The following is a 25,350-nucleotide window of genomic DNA, read 5'->3' as shown; positions in this document are numbered from 1 at the left end:
CAATTATTATTTTAGCGATACTTTTTGTTTAGCTACCAGCCCTTGTGGACAATGACGAAATCATTAATTAATTAATTAATTATTTTTTTTATCAAGAGGAACTTCATTAATAATGAACTGCTTACAAAGAGTTTTTGGCAACATCTCTTACACAAAAATGGTCACTAGACTTCACACTGGAACTCTATATTGACTTACTAAAGGACAACAAAAGTTATCCGAATCCAAACAAAGTAACAGTTGACTAAACAATAAAATCAATTTTGCCAAACGGAAAGCAATCTTGTTGCCATCGCTTTTCACAAAATGGCAACTACATACTTAAAAAAGACTAAAAGAAAACTTGCATAACAACTATATGGCAATGACAACATGAGCATGAGCAGTGAATCCTTGACGTCTCACCTCTCGTCCAACCAAGAAGAACACTGAGCCAGACAACTCACTTATGTCAACACTAACTCGCCACCCGAAGTCCACCTGACCAGCCTTTGATCGACCAAGCCTACACTTTTTATGACCTAAACCCGACCAAAAGGGTTGCCGAACACTCAGACCTGGCACTAAATTAAACCCAACACCGTTACCACCCTATTGTCAACACCGTCAATCCACGACTGATCCAAATCGCCATTGCCTCCGACCAAAAACCTGATAGGAACGACCCACTAGAAGGCCAGTAATGCTCGTCTATGCCACAATCAGACTTTTCGCTGACCCAAAACCAGACAGGAACGACCCTCAGGAAGGCCAAAGTGATGATTGTCTCTGCCATAGCCTGCAGTGCACCCAACCCAACAACTAAAACCTACCACAACCATCCCTCGGAAACATGATGCAACCCAAAATAAATAAATAAAACCAAATAAAATGGGTCAAGGGCCCAAGCCCAGGCATAATCACTACCAAGCCCAAGTCCAAGCAGAATGCTGTAAGCAGCCCAACACCACCTCTTCGCCTGAGTTCCAGCCGCTACCACACCACCGCTATCACACCTGCCACTGTCCACCGTTGACTGCTCGCCCACCAATAGGTCACACTCAGATCTAGGCCGGCCATAAGAGCCTTCCGATCTGTCACCTTCAAACTTCTTCCACCAAAACCCTTTACTTCGATCTACACACAGATACAAGGGCGCATAGAGAAGAAAGCTGAGATCCCGTTCCCATCCAAGGACGCGCAGCCCCTCCCACCAACCTCTAACCCTTCGTCTTGACTCTCCGTAAATCCCCACCATTTTAGATGAGAGAAAATTGGCGCTGTTAACCTCACGGCCACCTTTACTCCTACTTGGTTTATTCCGAGAGAATCAATCGCTGTCCATCAAGGACTCATGGCACCAAACAGTGAAGAGGGCCCGCCCAGCAGCACCCACCTCATGACGATGGGACCAGAGGCCCACACCGATTCGGTGGGCTGCTGGATGAGGAAGGAAGAATGATTGAAGATGAGATTTGGGTGCGTGCATGAGGCGCGTTCCTCTATAGGTCTGGTTGATTACATAATTCAATCTTGATTCTCAATTGTACGAAGGGTCTTTCTAAATGTACCCAGCAAATATCTAAGTATACCCAACATATTTTTTACACCCAACAAGTTTCCAATAATACCCTTATTTTTAATTCAAAACAAAACTCATTACACCCAGCAAAACCTTATTAGAATGAAGAATAATATACCCAGCAAATCCTTCATTCTTTTGAGATTCTAAATTAACATGGATGCATAACCAATCCCAAAGTCAAGAATTCCACTAATCTTCGACTTGCTCTGATCATCACTTTATCAGCATTCATCTTCTAATTGTCGGACAACTGCACTACCATTGTTTGGCCATCACTTTCCACCTGTTCCTGCTCCTTCCCCTTGCTTAATTTGTCATCAAATATACCCTGCTACTTAACAAACAATTATTAGTTAATGCATTAGTGACAACATATGAGAATTAAGTATGACGTACGTACCCAATATGCTTTGGACAATTTCAATACCTTCATCTCATGGGAACACTCCTTCTGGGAAGTTTCAAAGCACCAAAAAAAAAGAAAAAAAGAATTTGATTATGCATCCCCATGTATTTCTCTTAAGGGATCTTACTCTCTTCTACTTGGATCAAATCTCCACGATTGAGGCGATTCTTTATGTATTGCATAAAAGTCCTTGCTTTATATTCTCTTGCATCTCCCTGAAATGAGATCATCAGATCACCCAAAATACAATCTCACCGTCTTTGCTCCATGTTATTCCTGCACAAGAAAATTTGGTGTTAGACTTGTTCTCATCAACTACAACTGGAGCTGAGGAAGTCTTGTTTTTCGGGACTTGTTGCTCGTCAACATTTGAGAAGAACGAAGGATTTGTTGTATGTGGACTTATGGAGTTTATCTTCAATAATAATTTAGGTTTTGTTGGGTGTAATAGGTTTTGCCAGGTTTAATTACAAACAAGGGTATTATTGGAAATTAGCTGGGTGTGAAAAATATGCTGGGTATACTTAGATATTTGCTGGGTACATTTAGAAAGACCCTTGTACGAAACCATAATGTTAACATACTCTAATCTAGTTTTCATTTCATTAATTCCTAAACTTTTTGGCAATCTTCCTTCAGAAAATTAAAAATAAAAATCTATTATCGTATTCTAGATCTTGTTCACGACTTATGCACATAAGATAAGCACCACACCCTTATTTCTATATAGGGATTCCTGCTTTTTCATAAACCAAACCAAGTTTGATAAAAGTTTGTTGTAACATTGGTTTCATAAACCAAACCAAGATATTGAAAGACTAAAAGAGGTAGTGTTAGAACATCTTCAACAGCTTACCAAAAAAATCCATATTATGTAGATTTAAAAGTTAAAATTTCTATGTATTAGGAAGCTAAGCATTTGTGTGCACTCTATGTATCTCTAAGGCCTCTGGAGTAGTACCAAAGAAGGATTCTGGCTATGTCTACGTACATAAATGTCTAATGAGTAGATCTATTTCAATGTACCACTGTAGGTACTATCACTATCTTCTTGTCTGTCTTTAGATGGCGGCAGAAGGGTATGTAACAGTCTATTCTGGCTTTAAATTAATATATTGGCACCTGGTTTTGATTAAAAAAAAGAAGAAGAAGTTAAAATCTCTATATTTCAATAGATTCTCTATCATATTCTTTATAATTTATTATCCATGATTAAATATAGTATTTCATAAAATAAAAAAAGATTAAATATAGTATTTCATAAAATAAAATAAAGATTAAATATATTAATATTTTTAAAATTTCACAAATGTTATCAAAAAAATTAATGATGAAGATAAATATTTTTTGAAGAGAGGAGAGAGAAAGAGTAAAAACTTCCTAAAAAAATGATCCCCTATAATTTTAGAATTTGCTGTAAATATAGGACTTTTGTTTTCTCTCTCTTTAGTTTTTCTAAAATGGAGATTGGTATTGGAAATCTATTAGAGGAAAAAAAATGGCTATTTTCCCCTAAAATAGAGAGAGAGAAACAAGATTTAGGAAAACTGTTGGAGTTGCTCTTATATAAGTCAAATTTCTTTCAAGCTAGAGGAAACAAAACTACAAAAGTCAATTATAATAATGAGCCATATCTGTCAACCATATTAAAATTCTTTTCTTTCCTCCAACTTTAATGAAAATTGACATATAAAACTAGTCTTATTAGTGACAAAGAGGTTGAGGCTGCAACAAGTACAACCAATATAACAACATACTTGATTAACAAACTTAGTTTAGTTTACAAAAAATTTGAGATCCATGTAATAGAGGTTACATATGAAGGGTGCGTCTTCAATTTTGAGAACAAGATCTAAACCACGAGGATGGATTTATTGTAACATTTTTGACCATCTAGTGACAAAAGACGTTGGACCATCTTCTTGTCAGCGAAGTGAGGGCGACTGATTAAGTAAACCGAATCTTCATTCTAGATATCAGATCGATCTGATGAAGTTGAGAGAGGTGTAACCCAATGGAGTCCTTTATATAAAGTAGAACAAGTGATCAATTACCAAGTAGGAGCGCAAGTTTAATGACTTTCCCGCAGGCCTGGGATCTGGAACCATAAAACCGGAGGAACCACACCGAAAACCCGGTTCAGTTCGGTTTTACGACATATGTGCTTACATGTTTATCGGTTCGGTTCTTGTTGATGCCTTTTTGGTTTGGTTTCGGTGCTTGTTTTTAAAACTTACTTAGAACCGAATTATAGATGTCAAAGTATAGGTGGATAATAGGGCCAACCTTATTCCTGTAAAATAAACCCCTTCTCATGTGATCAAGCACCAGCTTAGTTCCAAATGCGATCAGAAATTCCCATCTCATCTCCTATCCCTTTGATCGATAGCCTAAAAAACTATCTCCTCTCTCAAACTCTCAGATTCTCTCAAGCCCGCCTCATGAACATGAAACATGAAACCCTAATTGCATTGATCAAAACCTAGACGAGCGTCTCTCTTCTCTCAAAGTCTGGAACCCATCGATCTGCAATTTCACTTTTTCAATTGGGAGATCTGAAGTTTGATCCTCAATTTCAGTTTCATCTGTCTTCACTTGCTTCAATTCTAGTCATATCCACTTCCAAAATTCACATACAGACACAACCCTTCACTTACCTCTTGTTTTTTGCGTCAACAATTTGCAGTGGTCGACAGAGCCAGGTATAAATCACTTTGAGGTAAAGTTTTTTCTTGACCTTCTGCTTTATTGTCTATTTCATATATATACACACACACACACACACACACACACACACACACACACACACACACACACACATACATGCAAAGCTAGAGACTTTGCTGTTTTGGGTTTTGTCGGTGAGTGAGTTTGGTGATTCTTATTGGGTTTTCAATATGGGGAATCATGGGAAGTGTAATTTTGTGTAGTGGGCAGTGCAAGAATTGAATTAGGTTTGGTCTTGAAATCGGTTGCTGCTTTGGTTATGGAGTTGTTGAATTTTGTGTTTAGAAAGTGATGATGAAGGCTGCTTTGGTTCAGTACATTCACTACTTTGGAAGTTTGGGTAATTGGATCTGTTGGTTGATTGTAACTTTTCAATTTGTTAAGTTTGAACTTTGATGTTTGAAATAGCTGTAACTTAACTTAAAAGTCAACAAATTTGTAGTTATGATGTCTTTGCACTGTGAAAGCTTTTATACAGCCACTCATTTGTGTTATTTAGAAACGGTTCTAGGCACAAAAACAGGTTCTTAAGGAACCGAAAAAAGGCAAGAACCGAACCGTTTAGAGTCGGTTCGGTTTCAAAACGGTTCCAAGAAATTTGTTAACACAACTGTACCGATTATAAGAGTTATATTTCTTTCTCAGTTCCACAACTTTTTCAAAGGAACCGACCCAATCCCAGACCTACTTTCCCGGTTCTGATCCTTTTCCTTTTCCCATTATGGGAAACTTGTTAGATCTCTTTCATAGTATTTTTCCCATTGCAGATGAAAGGTACATAAACCCCACAAAACTATAGGACTTCGATATGCTTCCTATTATTGGGAGGAAACTATATGAATTATAATTGTTAATTTATTATATCAATAATATAAAATAAAACTTACTTATTTAGCTAGCGATGTTTCTCTTATGGGTAAATTCCTTCTATGGTGTAGGTATAGCCAATTTGAAAATTTGGTACCTAGTCTTCAAAAGATGACAATTTGATACATGAACTTAGGCTCCTTTTGGTACTTATGTTAATTTTTCAGTTAAATGTAAGAATAAAATTGACATGTGGAATCTATTTATAAAAATAAAATAAAAGCATGAGTTTTGTGGGTTGATGGCCATCAATCCTCAATCTTCATCATTTTCTGTGTCATTTACGAGCAAATGAACATGAACTAACGCTTTTGGTTTATGTTGAAAATGACATATATAATTGAATTTTATGTTTAAAAAATTTAGTCATTGTGATTTAAACACTCACAAGACTACTTTTGGTGGATTAGACAGCTCGGTGGAGTAGTCTCGTGGGTGTATAAATCATGGCGACTAGATTTCTTAAACATTAAGGATTTATAATTTTGACTTTAAATCCACCATTGGAGATGACCTAAAATATCAAAACAAGTATTATTTAACATATAGATACCAAATACATAATACTCCAAACTCTAGTTGCCGAAATTGCAGAGAGAGAGAGAGAGAGAGAGAGAGAGCCAATGTAAAATGCCACAATAAATAGCCAAGCAATTAGCCCATCAATAACTTCTTTTAGCAAGTGAGACTAATTAGTCTTATTGAAAAATCTGGATTTATATGCTACCTCAATAGAGTTTTTATCATCACTAGGGTCAAAACTTTCTTGCACTGGACCAAATAATACTTAATTTTCAAAAGTGATCAAAATGATACTTAAATTTTTAAAAACAAATCAACTTGATACCCAACTTTCATAAGTGATCAAAATGATACCTAAAGTTTTAAAAACAAATCAATTTGATACCTCAGTTTATTTTTTCTAACTTTTTTTGTTAAAATTAATTACGTGTGGTGCGGTATTTTGTGGGGTTATAATAATATTTTACACAAAAACTGTTTTTCAATTATTTTTTATTTTAATTTGTTAATTCTCTTCTTCTTCTATCTCTACCTCTCTCTCTTTCTCTCTCTCTTCCCATTTTTCTTTGTTTCTTTAGAAGTTTGGAAACATCCGAATTTTATTTGTTTCTACAATCGATGGTAGAAATTGAAATTGAATGGAAGATTTTTTTTAATTCTATAGAAAAAAAGATTGGGTTATAGATGGTTGATGGGCTCTCTGACCACAAATCACTTCAATTTTTTGGCTTGATTTTGCATTTGTTTAACAAAGAAGTTAGAAAAAATAAACTGAGCTATCAAGTTGATTTGTTTTTAAAACTTTAGGTATCATTTTGATCACTTATGAAAGTTGGGTATCAAGTTGATTTGTTTTTAAAAATTTAGGTATCATTTTGATCACTTTTGGAAGTTGGGTATTATTCTGTCCGGTGCAAGAAAGTTTTGATCCTAATGGTGATAAAAACTCACGTCAATAATATCTCCGACGTTCACAAGAAAAGCGTTGGAAATTGGAGTGATCGGTGCCCATTCTAATATAACAAGTCAGGCGTGGGGATGAGCCTCCCAGCTTGGCTGGGTTCCAAACCCCTTTAAAAAAAAAACTGTAGTTCGGCAACAGTGTCTTCATGTGGTAATCCTTACAAAACACTACTATCATTAAGAAAATTTATTTAATATAAATGTACTGCAGGAAATGATACTACACGTACTGAGATTAGAAGGTACTGGTGGAGGGGTAGAAGAGAATACATAATCAATAAGAATTATGATACGCCACAAAAAAGAGAAGGTACTGATCCTCAAAAAGGCATAGCAAAGAAGGTATTGATCCTTAAGAAACCAGACAAAAAAAATACACAGCAATAAAAATTATGATATGCAAATTTCACAAGTGCGTAACATATCATCTGCATTATATTTTTCCAAGCATTTTTCTAGCATGAGAAAGTAGCTCATTATCATTCTTGTTAAACAGCGACAAGTGTGGCATGTGGTCCATATCATTGTATTGATACTGTCCCAACTTAACCACATAATTAGGTATTGGGTTTTAATAATAAAAAGCTTCGGTACAATTGGGTATGAGCCACCTCTTATAAGTTATATTATCTTTCATCATTTTTTTAATGTGGAATATCTCCTATCTAACACGCTCGCTCTTGTACAACCTTAACTCTAGATTACCACGTGAAATCAATTAACAAATCCAATTCCCACAATAGAAATTGGGGCACAAGTCCCACATTAGAGACTTGGCTAATCACATAACAATCCAAGGCCCACATCGGACACTTGGTAATAATTTAATCGGAATCTTTCTGATGGCCAATTTAATGAAGCCAAATCGGGTGTTTGACAATTGAAGACGTGTTTGGAGAAGGATCCGCTCTAATACTATGTTAAACAGCGACAAGCATGACCCGTGGTCCACTATTGTACTAGGCCTAGGATCGGTTCGGATCTTATTAAAATTGCAAGGAACCATCACCAAAATCATTTTATGAAATCGGTTAGGGTTTGACTGTAAAAATTTCTAGAACCATTGTGGAACCAAAGCCAATCGGTTCAGTTGTTGCCATTTTTCGGTTCCTAACATTCACCACCAAGACGGCAGTAGGGCGCTCCGACGACAATCTCTTCTCTCTTTGCTTGTTCTGGCAGTTAAGATCCCAAATGTCATCAACTTCCTTTTCAACTCAGAGACTCAGATCCTACAGATCAGCATGGACGGAGATCGCTACTCGTCTCTAAGAAACTGGGAATCGATGGTGGTGATGAGTCAGCAGTAGCAGCGTCATCTCTGTCTCTTCGAGGAATCCTATGTCTCAGTAGGGGCAGGTGATAGAGGCATCTAAGACTAAGACAATGTTGAAGCAAGTACATCAATGGCACCAATATGACATCGTAAGAGACAGTGATGACATGTAGATTTGCGAGTAGAAGAGTCAAAGAGAAAGTTTTAGAGAGAAGAAGAAGATAGTAGAATAAGAAATTAAAAAGTGATGGAGGAGGCTTTACACTTTTACCGCAATATGGGGATGAAAATTGTTAGCCGCGAGATCGGGTTTCTAGGTTTCAGTCTTTGAGAGATGAGTTTGAGAGAGGTCGTTAGTTCTAGGCTTTTGATCGAAGGGAGGAGTTCATTTCTGTTTGCTCTTTGGTTATCAACACATGCGGGATCACCTGTGACTTGGTTGATTTTAGGAAAACAAGCTCAGGCAAGTATCCAATTATAAGATCACAAAAGAATGAAAGTGAAAGTATGATGCTGTTTAGAATTGACATACTTCACATAGCTCCTATGTTTGCAACTTTGGTAATTAAAACTAACATGTTTTTCTTGAGAATGACCAAAAACAAGAGACCACACACACACACACACATATTAAACCAACTTTTCAATCACATAGCGACATCTCCACCGTTAGGTTTTTAGGTCTATATGAGTATATCAGTTCTGCAAATTTTCAGCCAGATTGAAAATCATTAAAACGTTCATAACTGTGATTTACTATGATAAGCATGAACAGTACAGGTTTGACAGATTTGATTCGTCCATTGATTTAATGTAGTTCGATATTTTAACGGTCACCAATCTGGCTAAAAATTTTCATAAGTGATCTATTCATGGAATCCTAAGAACTGAACGGTGAAGATGCAAATATGTGATCGAAAAAATGGTCTCATAAAGGATCTCTTAAAATGACCAAAAAAGGGGATCCCTTAGTGGAAGGGCCCTCTCTCTCTCTCTCTCTCTCTCTCTCTCTCTCTCTCTCTCTCTCTCTCTCTCTCTATAAATATATATATATATATATATATATATTTATATATAAAGAGCGAGGTCTCGCTCTAAAATTAAAGTGCGAGGTTGGAGTTTAGGGTCACTGTTAGGTTGCGTATCCACATCTTGACCGTTCAATTTTGAGGTACTAATATATAGACCATCTCTGCAAAATTTGAGCCAAATTGATGACTTTAAGGTATCTAACTCGCTTAAACCAATGGACGAACTGAATCTATCAAACCTGAACCGTACTAGCTTTAAGGCAGTTATCAATGCCTTAACGACTATCAATTTAGCTGAAATTTTGCAAAGATGATCTATACATTAGTACCTAAAAACTGAACGGTCGAGATGTGGATATGCGACCGAAAGAGACTCTAAACTCCAATTTCGCACTTTAATTTCAGAGCGAGGCCTCGCTCTGGATATGATATGTATGTATGTATGTACGTATGTATATGTGTGTGTATATATATATATATATAAATATATGTACAGTCGAGATGTGGATATGCGACCGAAAAGTGACCTAAAACTTGTGTTTCACACGTTAATTTCAAAGCGGAGCTCCGCTCTTGATAAAATCTGTACACACACACACACACACACACACAGACAAAACCCTTCTATAGAGGGATCCCTATTTTTGGCCAATTTAAGGGATAACTTATTAGACTAACTTTTCGGTCACATATTGAGATCTCGATTATTTAGTTTTTAGGTCTCTATGAGTAGATTAATTCTACAAATTTTCAGCCAAATTGATGATTATTTGGGTATTCATAATAGTGATTTACTAATTATGAACACGATCAGTTCAAGTTGAACAAATTTGGTTTGTCTATTAATTAGATCTAGTTCAATATCTTAATGGTCACTAATTTAGCTTAAAACTGAACAGTGAAGATGTTAATATGTGTTCAAAAAGTTGGTCTAATAACGATCCCTCAAATTGGTCAAAAAAAAGGAATACTTTAGTGGAAAGGTCATATATATACACACACACACACACACACACACACACACACACACACACACACACACACAAATCCTATCCAGAGCGGAGCTCCGCTTTGAAATTAACGTGTGAAGTTCGAGTTTTGGGTCACTTTTCTGTCGCATATCCACATCTTGACCGTTCAGTTTTTAGGTAGTTGTGTATAGATCATCTCTGCAAATTTTCAGCCAAATTGATGATCGTGAAGGAATCTAAGTCGCTTAAACCAATGGACGGACTGAATCTGTCAACCTGAACTATACTAGCTTTAAGGTAGTGATCAATGTCTTAACGATCATCATTTTGGCTGAAAATTTGCAGAGATGATCTATACACTAGTAACTAAAAACTGAACGGTTGAGATGTAGATATGCGACAAAAAAGTGACCCAAAACTCGAACTTCACACGTTAATTTCAAAGCGGAACTCCGCTCTGGATAGAATCTTATATATATATATATATATATATATATATATATATATATATATATATATATATATATTAGGGCCCTTTCACTAAGAGATCCCTTTTTTTAGTCTTTTATAGGGATAGGGCATTAGACTAACTTTTTTATCACATTTCGTCATTTTAACCGTCCAGTTTTTAGGTCATAATGTGTAAATCATTTCTACAAATTTTCAGCCAAATAGGTGGTCGTTAAGGTATCAAACTAGATTAAATCAATAGATGAACAAATCTGTCAAACTTGAACCGTTCATACTTATAATCTTAAATCGCCATTTTGAATGCCTTAACTATAATCAATTTCGTTGAAAATTTTCAGAAATGATCTACACATTATGACCTAAAAACTGAACGGTTGAGATGCAAAAATATGATCGAAAAGTTGGTCAAATGCCCTATCTCTAGAAAAAAAGAAAAAAAAAAGGATCCCTCACTAGAAGGGCCTTGTATATATCCCTCACTAGGGTTTAGGGTCACTTTTCGGTCGCATATCCATATCTCGACCATTCAGTTTTTAGGTACTAATGTATAGATCATCTCTGTAAGGTATCTAACTTGCTTAAACTAATGGACGAACTGAATCTGTCCAACCTGAACCATACTAGATTTATAGCAGTTATCAATGCCTTAACGACCATCAATTTGGCTAAAATTTTGCAGAGGTGATCTATACATTAGTACCTAAAAACTGAACAGTCAAGATGTGGATATGCACAGAAAAGTGATCCTAAAGCCTAACCTCGCTTTGAAATTTCAAAGCGAGGCCTCGCTCTTGATGAGATATGTGTGTGTCTATATATATAATTCTAGCTTGAACATACTGAGTACATGTGTTTCCTAAAGCTTTAGATGAACAGTTTTCGTTTCTCAGATTCAGATGTCATTCATTTATATAAACAGGCCAGTAGCATTCTAGGGTAACTAACTAGACATTTTATTTTTTATTTTTTTTGCAAACAAGGACTTTTGTTAATAAAAGGCAATTACAAAGAGGCCCAAAAGAACTCCCCATAAGAGCTAATGACAGAGGCCTGAAGGCCCAAATAAAGAAAACAGTAACATAGGTTGGCCCAAACTTGAGCCACCATGCTACCACCAGCAACCTTATCGACGAGAAGAAGCATAGTCGCTACTCCACCGCTAGGCAAGCAGCTTCAAAATTCTTCCAGAGCATTAAATCGAGCAAGACCCATACCGATTTCGATGTATCTAGTCTCCAAATTTCCAGAAAACATTGAAGACAACACCTGTATCACAAAGATCATATTCTGCCAAGAAACCAATGGAACAACAACCAGATACACCGGATGAAGGGAGTCCAGATAAACCAAATGAAAGGAATAGGTGAGATCCTGAGAATGACCAAAGAGATTGGCACCTAAAGGTAAACAAACACTTGTTGCATCACCGAGTGCAGCTGTGGGTAATCCCCACTTTAACCGACCAAAGCAGAATACAAGAACAGTGAGAGGAAGATGATGAAGAGTGATGGATCTAAAAAGAGGAAACTTGAATACAAGGAGGATTAAGCAGGGCCGGATAGGAGAAAAACTCCGGGCAAAACCGCCCGAGACGGTAGGCATGGAGAAAACATAGAGAAAACCAAAAAGAAAAGGGAAAAAAAATAGAAACAGTTCTCCAACTATAGCCATTCTAAATTCTCATACCTAACTTTCTGAAACTATCACATTGGTACCCCAAATAGCCAGCCCGACCCAACATATATACCCGCCGTCTATGACCGCGTTAACTATCATGCCACGTGCTAATTTTAGAGGGGTATTTGGGTCGTCTCCTTATCTGTCTCCTCCACCAAAGCAGAGTCGCAGATCCCATCTCCCTCCTCTGGTCGCCTCTTTGGTCTCTAATTCTCTCTCCTCAATTTGTTGCATACCGTGGGTGAAATGAGAACTCGAGTCCGATTTTGCACTTCTAGGATTTCTTGAAGTCTTGTTGGAGAACCTAAGTCTAGGACCTCAATTGAATGTCTGTAGTGGTGGCGTGTGGGAGCTGATACATCCCAAAAGCATATCGAAGTCCGCTGGTCTTGACCATTGTCGTGGTGATTCATTGAAATAAAACTGGAGGCCAACTTGATTCCCATAAATGTGGTTAATTAGAGGGAAAAGGAAAGAATTGCAGGTGATCAGAGTAAGGTAGAGAGAAGATTTGAGGGCAGTCCAAATCAGTTTGAGGTTGTTGCTGGCGAAGCTCCCGTCGAGATGGAAGAGTGATGTCCGCGAGGGAGTTGCTCCATCTATCCAGGCCTCGCACTTGGAGTGAGCTCTGACTTGGGTTTGAAGCCGGAGTGAAGAATGGGTCGAGGACACCTAGTTAACTGAAGGGAGAGAGATTCTCTCTTTGCTTCCATGCTCAAAGCAGAAGACCATAAGAAGATTGAAGATTGCCTCCATGTCTGAAACACCACACGATAAATTAGCACCCATCACTCAAATCCCATAATCCAAACCCGAATTTTACAAAGATACACAGAACAGAGCCTGACCTAGAACCTAGATTCAAATACATGGAGCTCGTTTTTCAAGAACGTGTTCTCAGCGAAAGAAGGCAGTACCAGCTTTTGGGTTTTGAATTTCTGGCAGACGACCCCAAGCACGGTGAGCGAGATCATCGGAAGTTCGTACTAGATGGCGGAGACTTTATCGGGGGATTCGGGGAAGAAGAAGAGATAGAGAAGGTCTTTTTTTTTTAAGAATAAAAGCTGCCTGGTTTAAAAAATAGAAAGGAAAAAAATATTTAAAAAAAAATTCTGAGTTAAGACGAGAAGTGAATAAGATATCCCTTAAATTATGCCAGATGTTAGAAGAGTTAACGCTGTCATGGATGGCATATACGAAAATTGAGTTGGATTAGGTACTCCAGATATTAATATGATAGTTTCTAAAAGTTAGGTACAAAAATTTAGAATGGACCTTACACTGTTTATATTTTTTTCCCAAAAAAAAACCAAAACAAGCCTTAAGCATCAAAAGTTCACAACTAAGGTGATGAGTCGCAAAGCTTCTAGTATTTTTATTGGACAGAAAAACCCGTCTATAAACAGTTACAAGGACGAGTCGTAGGGGCACAATATTGTTCATTCATATCTTGTCCTGCATCACCAAGAACCCAAGTAGTGAATAGTGAATGATCTTGGAAAATTGGCTTGAACTGGACTTCAAACTCTCTCAAATTCACTACGGTATATGTAGTTGGAACTACTGAAATGATCATATTTTACATCTTCATTGATGATAAGCTAGCTAGTTGGGGTAAATGCATATATCACTAATGATGTCATTGATATGATTCCAAAACATGATATATTACGGTACAGAAACAAAGTCCTTCGTTTCTTTCAGTTTTGAGGAGTCTTTGACAACTTCAGCTCTTAAGCAACTCTCATCACCTATACTTTGCTCTCTGCTCTTCGCCCACAAAACACTATAAAGCCCTCCAACAAATAAGAGCCCACCTAAGATACTGCAAATTAACATACATAGAAAAGATGGTGACCAAAACTGTGATTACATTTTCAAGGGAATTAGATGCATGAAAGTAAGCAAACATTGTCATTAATTTACCTTCCCAGACTAATGATTTCTCCCAAGAGAATTGCAGAAGCAAAGAGTGTGATAATAGAAGCCAATGGTGTCGACATAGCCAAGAAAACTGCATCCTTCTTCTCTATTACCCACGCTTGTAAATGGAAAGTAATGCCGGTAACAACAATTCCCTGCAGCCAAATTGATATTACCAATTAAATTCTAAAACTAATCCACAGTAGGAGATTAAATTGTGGCTTGAGAGTATCACGCAGTAAGCTACTGCAACAAGTTTGAGATTCCATCCGAGCTTCCATTGATAGGGGTTTCTCTCAACAGCGATGGCAATGACAAACGTCTGGATTGAACTTAGAAAGCATTGTAGAGTTGTGAAGAGAAGCATTGAAGGGTAGCTTTTCATAACTCCTGCCTATATCACCTCCAAGGGAAAAATCGATCAATTAATTTACACATAATGAAAATCTAAATTTTTCCTTGGTCTTTTTTTTGTGTTTGTCAATATAGGAAAATACTCGATCCCAAATAAATTTGTACGGGTTCCAAATTAGTGGTTTGGTTTCAAATTCACCCTTTTAAAGAATAACTTCGCAAAAAAAGTCAAAAATAAAAAATTGTTTAAGCATGCAATGAAACAAATTAACATTTCTTTACAATTTAACAAGTAAGAAGGACGACCAAAGCTATTTATATGTATAGATCACTTGGCCCGTCGATTAATTTTGCATTATATATATATATATAATGTATGGATTTCCCATTTTTACCTACTTTCTGATCATATTTTCACATCTTAACCGTTCAGTTTTTAGATCCTAATGTATAGATCATCTCTAAAAAATTTCAACCAATTTCATGATCGTTAAGGTATCCAAAACTGCAATTTACACGAACGAACTGAATCTGTTGAACTGGAACCGTTCGTGTTTACAATGGTAAATTGCAGTTTTGGATGCCTTAACGATCACCAAATTGGCTGAAAATTTGCATAAGTGATCTATACATTAGGACCTAAAAAATGAACGGTTAAGATGTGAAAATATGATCAGAAAGTGAGGAAAAACTGGAAATCCGCACCTTTTGCTTAAGTGCGGATATCTGCAGCCAATATAGCTCTTCTCCACTGCGGACGTCCGCAGTTTTTCTTAGGTACGGATTTTAGGTTTTGACCCACTTTTCGATCATATTTTCACATCTTAACCGTTCATTTTTTAGGTCCTAATATATAGATCACCTCTGCAAAATTTCAGCCAAATTGGTGATCTTTAAGGCATCCAAAACAGCAAATTACAACAATGTACACGAACGGTTCCGGTTCGGCAGATTCGGTTCGTTCGTGCAAATTACAACAATGTACACGAACGGTTCCGGTTCGGCAGATTCGGTTCGTTCGTGTAAATTGCTGTTTGGGATGCCTTAACGATCACCAATTTGGTTGAAATTTTGCAGAGATGATCTATACATTAGGACCTAAAAACTGAACGGTTAAGATGTGAAAATATGATCGAAAAGTGGGTCAAAACTGGAAATCCGTACCTTTTTTCTTAGGTGCGGATATCCGCACCTGAGCAAAGTTATATATATGTATATATATATATATACACACACACACACAAGAAGCCGTTCGAGAGCGGACGTCTGCAACCTAGAAAAAGTGCTGACGTCGCTCCTCCGGCCTAGATCGAGCGGCGAAGGCGCAGCGTGGCTTGCCTGAGGGACGTTGGGGGTCGTGCGGAGGGGTCTGCGGTCCGGTGGAGTCGCCGACGACGGTTCTGTTTTGCTGCACAGAACCTGCAACTGCAGGTGAGGTGGCTGCCCAGAAACCGGCAAGTCTGACCTCCTCCGACCTCGAACGCTGCCCAGAAGAGGTTTGGGACGCCTCCGGCCAGCCCCCACTCCGCCGCCCCCTACATCGACGTCAGCACTTTAGCGAAAATGCGGACGTCCGCTCCTGATCGGGCCTATATATATATACAGGGATCCCTTTTTTTGGTCTTTTATAGGGATAGACATTATACCAACTTTTCGATCATATTTTCACATTTTAACCGTTCAGTTTTTAGGTCCTAATGTATAGATCACTTATGCAAATTTTCAGCCAATTTGATGATCGTTAAGGCATCCAAAACTGCAATTTACCATTATAAACACGAACGGTTCCGGTTCGACAGATTCGGTCCGTTCGTGTAAATTGCAGTTTTGGATGCCTTAACGATCACCAATTTGGCTGAAAATTTGCAGAAGTGATCTATACATTAGGACTTAAAAACTGAACGGTTAAGATGTGAAAATATGATCAGAAAGTAGGTCTAATGCCTATCCCTATAAAAGACCAAAAAAAGGGATCCCTTAGTGGAAGCCCTATATATATATATATATATATATATATATATATATATATAGAGGATGATTTAGATTGAAACTAATTATATTGGATGATTTAGATTGAAACTAATTATATTGATCATGACCCTACAATGTTAGATGAAAATGATAAGAGAAAATTTAATTTTATGATCCCGTCCATTTCGATTTAGACCCAAGTATTGTCTATCGATAGAGTAGATGAGTTATGAAACAGGTCACCTGCAACACAAGCCACAAGCCCCAAAAGATGTGGCCCATCAGCACGAGGAAGCAACCCTCTATCCATGTTTTTCCAGATGGCACATGGCCTTCATGTTCTTGGATGTTATGGTGATGAAAGAGATTATGATGCCCCAGGAGATTCAAATGGGGGCCTTTGTATACGGCCAGGGTCACCACCCCTGCCGTGCAAAATAATATGCCTGCAAGCTTAGCCACACCTGAGGTTGTCCTTAGCTTCAATACTTCCATCCTATAGGGAAAAATTATTTCATATCTATATAGACTCAGAAAAATGAATCAAAGCAAGTTTCGGATTACTTTGTTTTCTTAGAGGTTATTATAATTCCTTTGGGTAAAGACTCGTATCACATTTGGCTTAAGTACCTGGACTTCTCTTTCTTTATTAATTCGTTGGTCGTTCCATACCTCGGTCTGCCTCACAATTTAGTTACCACGTTGGGATACCAGCCTAATTATGTCGATAATTTACTCTTTAGTTTGCTGTATTTGTTTAGGACAAACTACAGAGCATGTTTTGGACATGTATGTCTCCTGAATGCATCCTATACAAGTTTGCTGAGGATAAGATTTCATACTCATTGGCTATCTAGGTGCACTTTTCTTTTTTGTTATTAAAAAACAAGGGGATGGGGCAAAGTAAATCCTAAGTTCTACATAAACCCTAAAATTATTCACCACTCTTGGATGAGATATTCGCACATCCCTAAATTATTCACCACTCTTGTTATTATTTTCTCTCCATTAGTTATCATGAAACAACATATACAATCATAAGGATTTTGTAATGCAAAATTGCTAGTAGTCAAGCTTGTAGAAGAAGATTCCAATTAGGGTTTATATATATCATACTAGGTTTTATTTTCTTTCTATTAATTACCAAGAAACAATATGAACGATCATAAGAATTTTGTAATGCATAATTGCTAATAATCAAGCTTGTCATGAACTCATGACAAAGATTTCAACTTGAATTTATAACAATATTAAAAGCTATTAAACATATTCCAATTATATTTCCTTTTCTAATATGAATGTCTTTTCAGTCATTTCATTTACCCATATAATCTGATTGTAAATGTAAAAAAATTAGAATGTGTATTAAGTATTTAGGGATGTGTTAATAAAATTTCTCCTCTTGGATTTACATGTCTTTTTTTTTTTCTTTAACATTTACATGTATCTCTATGGCCCGGGCTGATATAATGAACATAGCAGATCACATTTATTTGAACCGAGGAGAAGTTTTTTGAAAACTATATATAGCTAGGAGCGTGCGTATGTACCTGAGTAGAACTGCCAATAAGAAAGTAATGACAGGAAGGCTGTTTCTGATTGCAGCATACAAAGTCGCCGAGGTATAAAGAAGGCCAACGCCGCAGAAGTCCAAGCTTACAGTAATCCTGTATACCCAACACAAACATAGTAATTTCTTTAAATAATGTAAAAAAAAAAAAAAATTATACCCGTACTATTATCTAATACTAGCAACGTACCCGTGTTTCTCGCGGGTATTATGAGGTTAATGAAACGGGTCGACTAAAAAGAATAGTGATTTTTTTTATAGACATATAGTAATGGTGGTTTAGTTACTTTTTCAATTTACACTTTTGTTTATTTATATTTTATTGGCTTAATTTGATAATTATGTCATGTTATTACGAGCACTTTAAAATTTAGTGAAACCCTTTGATATCAAAATAACGTCTCCATTTATAGTAATAGAGATTTAAGTGAATTTTAGATTACGTATATATACATATGTATACATACTCCGTACATAGTATTGTTAATCATTGCGCAGTGTTTTCCCGCATATGTACGTACTGTGTATTTTTGGCAGCACCTTGTTAATTTTGCTCAATATTTACAAATAATAATTGAAGATCAACTTGTTTTATCCACCCAAGTGGGTGATCACCCCAATGACGTGTTAACAACTTAACAGATCTTGTTCACTGAGGCAACTAAGTAGTGTTAGGACAAAAGAACTGTTCAGTCAATGAGCTAAAAATGGAGGAGATGGGTAATTTGTGAGGAGTCAAATTGAAAGTTAGATTGAGAGACTTGCAGTACTTGCATTCAGTAGATGAAGACGGGCTCAGCCAATTGTGTCTAGTTCGGGTCGTAGGTTTTCGGAGGAAGAACCATTGGGTGACCCAGCAGAGTCGTTTTCTGAGCTTGAATCCTCTGATCTTTCATACTCGGCAAAGAAAGGAAATTGAGGAATTTGGTATTTGATCGAGTTTTTGGGTTGATACAATTTTGGGTGAGAAATAATGGTTTTGTTAAGATTGAAGTAAGGTTCAAGAAAAGAGCCACGTACAAGTCTTTTTCGGACATGGTAAGTCGGGAAAGAATTAAGCAGATCTGAGAGAGAGAGAGAGAAGTGGTACGTTGGACATGATCAAGATTTGTTGTACTCAACTGGGATTTCATCAAATGTCAGAAATACCCAATTGCTTGCTATTCCATTTGGCATTGATTCTTTGATCTGATTTTGGGTTTTGGTGGTGGATTTGGTTGGTTTATTTTTTGATATGTGGATTTTATTATTGTAGATGAGAAAAATATGCAATTAGGTTGACATTCATGGCACGTGCTTGCAGTAAACAAGTTTTACCGAGTTGTACGTTTTTTTTTTTCCGTCAAAGCAGCTAACGCTGCCAGCGCGTGTAACAATCGCTCTTGTTACTGACTCAGGTGGGCGCTAGTTGCGTGAATGGAAGAAGCTCCAGTTTCGATTTCAGATTTTCAGAGACTATTCAGCTTGCTAGCTAGTCTGCAGCTTTCTTCACTAGCTAGATTGGTCGATTAGTCCGACCAGACTGAACTCATATATACATCCAAATTAACGAACTAAATCAGAGCAGGCATATGAACAACTAATATAGTACGTAGCAAGAAGTGAAAGCGAAGTACGTAAGAGATGGATCGTACTGACATACTTACCCGAAAAATGAAAGCAGAAAAATCTTGAAGAAGGTCATGAAAGACAGCGGTGGCGCCGTTTTCCTATCATATATATGCAGATGAATTAAGGTCCTCCTCATCAGTACTAATCAACTAATCATTCTCTTTGTTAGAGATAATGAAAAGAAACAGAGTTCAGTAATTACCATTAGTCAAACAGAACAAAGGAATAAGAGATTGAGAATTTTCTGATGTTATTTACCTTCTCCAAGAATGGAGTATATATACCAGATACATCAAGACCTATTAGGAAACTAATTACCAGACCTATTAGGAAACTAATTACAACAGAATAATCCTAATAATACATAATATTCACAATCCTAATTACATGGCATGACTCACGCCAACACTCCACCTCAAGTTGGTGCATACAGATCACGGATGCCCAACTTGTCAAGTGAGTCATAGAAGGCTTTACTTGAGAGAGCCTTTGTAAGAATATCCGCCAACTGTTCTTCAGTAGGAACGAAGGGAAACATAATGATCTGTCCATCCAGCTTCTCTTTAATGAAGTGTCGATCTACCTCCACATGCTTCGTGCGATCATGCTGAACAGGATTGTGAGCAATTTCAATTGCAGCCTTATTATCACAATAAAGCTGCATAGCCTTTTCCTGCCTGAACCCCAAATCCCTCAACAAATTTCTCAACCACAACAACTCACAAAGTCCTCGGGCCATTCCTCTATACTCTGCTTCTGCACTAGAACGAGCCACCACCTTTTGTTTCTTGCTCTTCCAAGTAACCAAGTTACCACCCACAAATGTGAAGTAGCCCGAAGTAGACCTGCGATCTGTAATATTACCTGCCCAGTCCGCGTCTGTGTACCCGGAAACATCCAAGTGACTGTGTTTTGAAAAGAGTAATCCCTTCCCTGGAGCAGACTTTAAATACCGCAAAATACGAAATACAGCATCCATATGAGTCTTACTGGGATTATGCATAAACTGACTCACCACACTAACAGCATAGGCTAAATCTGGTCTAGTGTGGGATAAATAAATAAACCGGCCAACTAACCTCTGGTATCTTGCTTTATTCGTAGGTACTTGATCAAAGTACTCTGCTAACCGATGGTTTTGCTCAATAGGAGTATCAACAGGTTGACTGTCAAGCATACCTGTTTCTGCCAGCAAGTCGAGAACATACTTCCTCTGACTCAACACAATACAATCCTTCCCACGAGCAACTTCAATTCCCAAGAAATATTTCAAATTACCCAAATCTTTCATCTCAAATTCTAAAGATAACTGATCTTGTAACCTTTGAATCTCCTCAAAGTCATCACCTGTCACAACCATGTCATCAACATAAATAATCAAGGCAGTCACTTTACCACACCGATGTTTAAGGAACAAGGTGTGATCTGAATTGCTTTGTTGGTAGCCAATTTTCTTCATGAACTTGGTGAACCTGCCAAACCAAGCTCTGGGAGACTGCTTCAAACCATAAAGAGATTTTTTCAATCTGCACACCACCTGCTCTCCAGTAGAAGTACCATATCCAGGAGGCAAATCCATATAAACCTCTTCATGCAAATCACCATGCAAGAATGCATTCTTAACATCAAACTGTTGTAAAGGCCAATCAAGATTAGCAGCTAACGAAAGAAGTACCCGAATTGTGTTAATTTTGGCCACTGGTGCAAATGTCTCATCATAATCCACTCCATACTTTTGAGTATAGCCTTTAGCCACTAGTCTTGCCTTGTACCTGTCCACCGATCCATCTGAATTGTGTTTCACAGTATACACCCACCGACAACCAACTGTCTTCTTCCCGAGTGGTAATGATACTAGCTCCCACGTACAATTCTTCTCAAGAGCATCCATTTCGACTGTCATTGCTTGCATCCACTTCTCATCCCTCATTGCATCCTGCACTTTACTAGGGAGAGACACAGAAGATAATTGATTCACAAATGCTACATACGGTTTAGACAGCCTATGGGTTGACACATAATTAGCAACGGGGTATTTAGCTTTGGCATTTAGAGTAGGTTCATAGTGCTTCGGGGGTTGACCACGGGTGGAACGACTAGGCAGAGTTTTGGTGGGAACAATATCTGACACAGAAGAAGGAACACTAGTTGACACAGAAGGAGTATTAGATAAAGAAGGATTAGAACATACCTTGGGTGATGATTGAGCAGGCGAGACCACTGAAGGAGAGGGAGAGACAGAAGAACTGTTCAAAACGGCATTGGTGACATCGGGAATTTCATCGGAAACATAATCAGAAACTTCCTCTTCAACCAACCGGTCAGACTGATCCGATAGACTGGTCAGTAACTGACTACCCAAATTCTCTTCTCTATTCGGTGGGCTGCTGTCCTCTTTTTCAAGTTCCGTTCCACCCAAATTCTCTTCTCGATTCGGTGGGCTGCTGTCCTCTTTTTCAAGTTCCGTTCCAAAACACTCCAGCCTTGAGAACTCGGATGCTAGTCTCCCATCTTGCCCACTAAACAAATCTTCATAATAACAAGACTTCTCCCCCTGACAAGGAGTCACAGGAGGCAAAAAATAACATGCATCTTCACTGAACGTAACATCCATGGTGACATAAAACTTCTGGGATTGAGGATGATAACATTTGTAACCTTTCTGATGAGAACTATACCCCACAAACACACACTTAAGGGCTCTAGCATCCAACTTTGACCTCTGATTCTTATATAGATGAACATAAGCAATACAACCAAAGACACGAGCAGGAAGAGTATTAGAAGATGGAATAGAAACATAGTTAGACAGGACCTCAAGTGGGACACGACCTTGAAGAGGGACAGACGGAAGACGATTGATTAGATGAGAAGCACACAATACGGCCTCTCCCCAAAGATACTTAGGCATGTTAGCACTAAGTAGAAGAGACCGAGCCATGTCCAGAAGATGACGATTTTTCCGTTCAGACACCCCATTTTGCTCAGGTGTCTGTGAGCATGAAGTTTGATGTATGATGCCATGGTGTTGGAAATATTCATGAAAAGAATGATTGACAAACTCACCCCCATTATCGGAACGAAAGACCTTAACATGAGCATCATATTGAGTACGAACAAGCTTATGGAATGCTGTAAAAGCAGAGAAAACAGAATCTTTGGACTTAAGTAAAACCACCCAGGATAATCGAGTAAAGTCATCAATGAATAACACAAAATATCGCATTCCAGAAAGGGTAGAATGTTTAGAAGGACCCCACACATCTGAATGAATTAACTCAAAAGGCATAGTACTAGAATGAAAACTCGAAGGATAACTAGACCTATGACTCTTAGCCAAAGCACAAGTTTCACAATGCAGGCTAGACTCACTAACTCCCAAAAACAATGAAGGCATGGACTTCTTCATAACTCCAAAAGATGGATGACCCAAACGCCTATGCCACAACCATAGCTCACTTAATCTGTCAGAATTCAATGTCAGGGCTAAAGGTTGTTCTGGTGCTTGTGTTGGCTCTGCGTACATGCAATCCAAGTGAAACAGTCTCCCCCTCAGGTCTCCCTTGCCCATGATCACCCTAGTGCACAGATTCTGAAAAATAACATACATTTGATAAAAGGTTACAGAGCATTTATTTTGTGACCCCAACTGGGATACAGACAAAAGATGATGAGACAATGAGGGTACATAAAGCACATCATGCAATACAATGGATGGTGTAACCTGAACAGACCCAATACCTAAGACTGGAAAAGACGCACCATTCGCATTAGAAACATGGGATATAGAAGGGGATGACATAGACATAAAGAAGGACTTATCATAGGTCATATGGTCAGACGCACCAGAATCAATTATCCATGTATCACTACCAGTAAAGTCAGAAACATGTAAAGCAACACCAATTTTACCTCGAGTTCCCTTAGTCAAGGAAACATTACCCTGTGAGGGATCTTGCCCTGCAATGCCGTAGAAGTCAGGTTCTGGCACCAATTGGACTGCCGCTTTGCCTCTTTGACTACCACCATGTCCTCCAGTATTACTGTCGGTAAGAGTCAAATCCACCATCCTTTTTTTTTTTTTTTTTTTTTTTTTCAGACCCTACAAATTGTAACAAAAAGAATACCAAAGAACCAGGATGGATATGGACGGACACAAGAACAAAAAAGATGAACTGATGGACAAAGGATGAAATCAACTTGTAGAAGCAAAAGAACCAATTCACGACTTGCAGAAGCAAAAGAACCAATTCGATAAAAAGAACCAAGGCAAGAGAATCAACCAACCAAAAGAACCAATTCAACCAAATCAAAAAAGACCAAATCAAAAGAACCCTCTATTCGCAGCGGAAAGAACAAACCGAATCCGAATGGATCTCGGCTCTGATACCAAGTCAAACAGAACAAAGGAATAAGAGATTGAGAATTTTCTGATGTTATTTACCTTCTCCAAGAATGGAGTATATATACAAGATACATCAAGACCTATTAGGAAACTAATTACCAGACCTATTAGGAAACTAATTACAACAGAATAATCCTAATAATACACAATATTCACAATCCTAATTACATAGCATGACTCACGCCAACACCATTCGAGAAAAAGAGCAAGAGGAACTAAAAAGAGAGTTGCAGCAGCCTGTCTATAAAACACAAACACGTAAGTGTTCATGCCACCATTCAATGCAGCCTTGGAGAGCAAGAACATGCCTGCATATATTGTTTGTATCACAGTAACGACCAAATAAGGCTTCCTGCTGCTACTTCTTCCTGCTTCCATTCTTGTAGCTAGTTTGGTGATGCTATACCTAAACCTCCACTTTCTGATCACAAAATCAAAGCCTTTATATAAGAGGCAGAAAACTTTATTAGTAGGTTAATCTGCCATTTGATCAAGTTTAAAATATCCTATCGTTCCTTCTGGTTCACGGTTCTTTAATTTGGACTAGTTTGACATTTTCTTTTCAGTCGTGAAAAACAAAATATTATACATAAATCAATGTTTAAAAAACTCCTCTGGGAGGCCGCCTAGTTCCCGCCTAAGCGTTAGGCAGTAGCCAGCCGCTTCGATTAGTCTGCGTGGCGCCTAGGTGGGTAGAATTCAAAAAATGTTCAAAATATTTATTTTTTGTAGTCTAATACTTAAAAATGACTCTTTATTTATAGATACTCAATATTTTCTTTTATTTTTTTCTCATGTTTTCAATCAATTATACTACGAAATATAGTTCTTGGTTTTAATTGTACTTATTTATATGTCGTATAATAACAGTACTCAACTAAAATAAGCATCCGCCTATTGGTATGCCTCCACCCACAAATTTTTTCTTCTTAACTAGTATATTAAAAAGCATAAAAAAAAAAAAAAGATTGCCAGAAAAAGCAAAAGAAAAAAAAAATCTAAAAATAAAAAGTAAGATCGGAACACGAAAACGTGTGAACA

The 25,350-nt window shown here is 37.6% G+C and overlaps 1 protein-coding gene across 1 annotated transcript; it reads right to left on the bottom strand.

Moving 5' to 3' along the window:
• Positions 1-14,570: 14,570 nt before the first annotated feature.
• On the bottom strand, positions 14,571-24,708 carry LOC112203725 (WAT1-related protein At5g64700). Its single transcript, XM_024344650.2, has 5 exons — positions 24,500-24,708; positions 19,940-20,002; positions 18,274-18,390; positions 16,967-17,219; positions 14,571-14,792 (listed from the first exon to the last, which is right to left on the bottom strand). Exons 1-5 carry the CDS (start codon positions 24,685-24,687, stop codon positions 14,571-14,573), a joined length of 843 nt encoding a protein of 280 aa, XP_024200418.2. The 5' UTR covers positions 24,688-24,708.
• Positions 24,709-25,350: the final 642 nt, after the last annotated feature.

The sequence above is a fragment of the Rosa chinensis genome, chromosome 5 (assembly GCF_002994745.2).
Source record: "Rosa chinensis cultivar Old Blush chromosome 5, RchiOBHm-V2, whole genome shotgun sequence".
Classification (NCBI taxonomy): Eukaryota; Viridiplantae; Streptophyta; class Magnoliopsida; order Rosales; family Rosaceae; genus Rosa; species Rosa chinensis.
The sequence above is the reverse complement of the archived record's forward strand: the minus strand, read 5'-3'. Positions and strand labels throughout refer to the sequence as shown.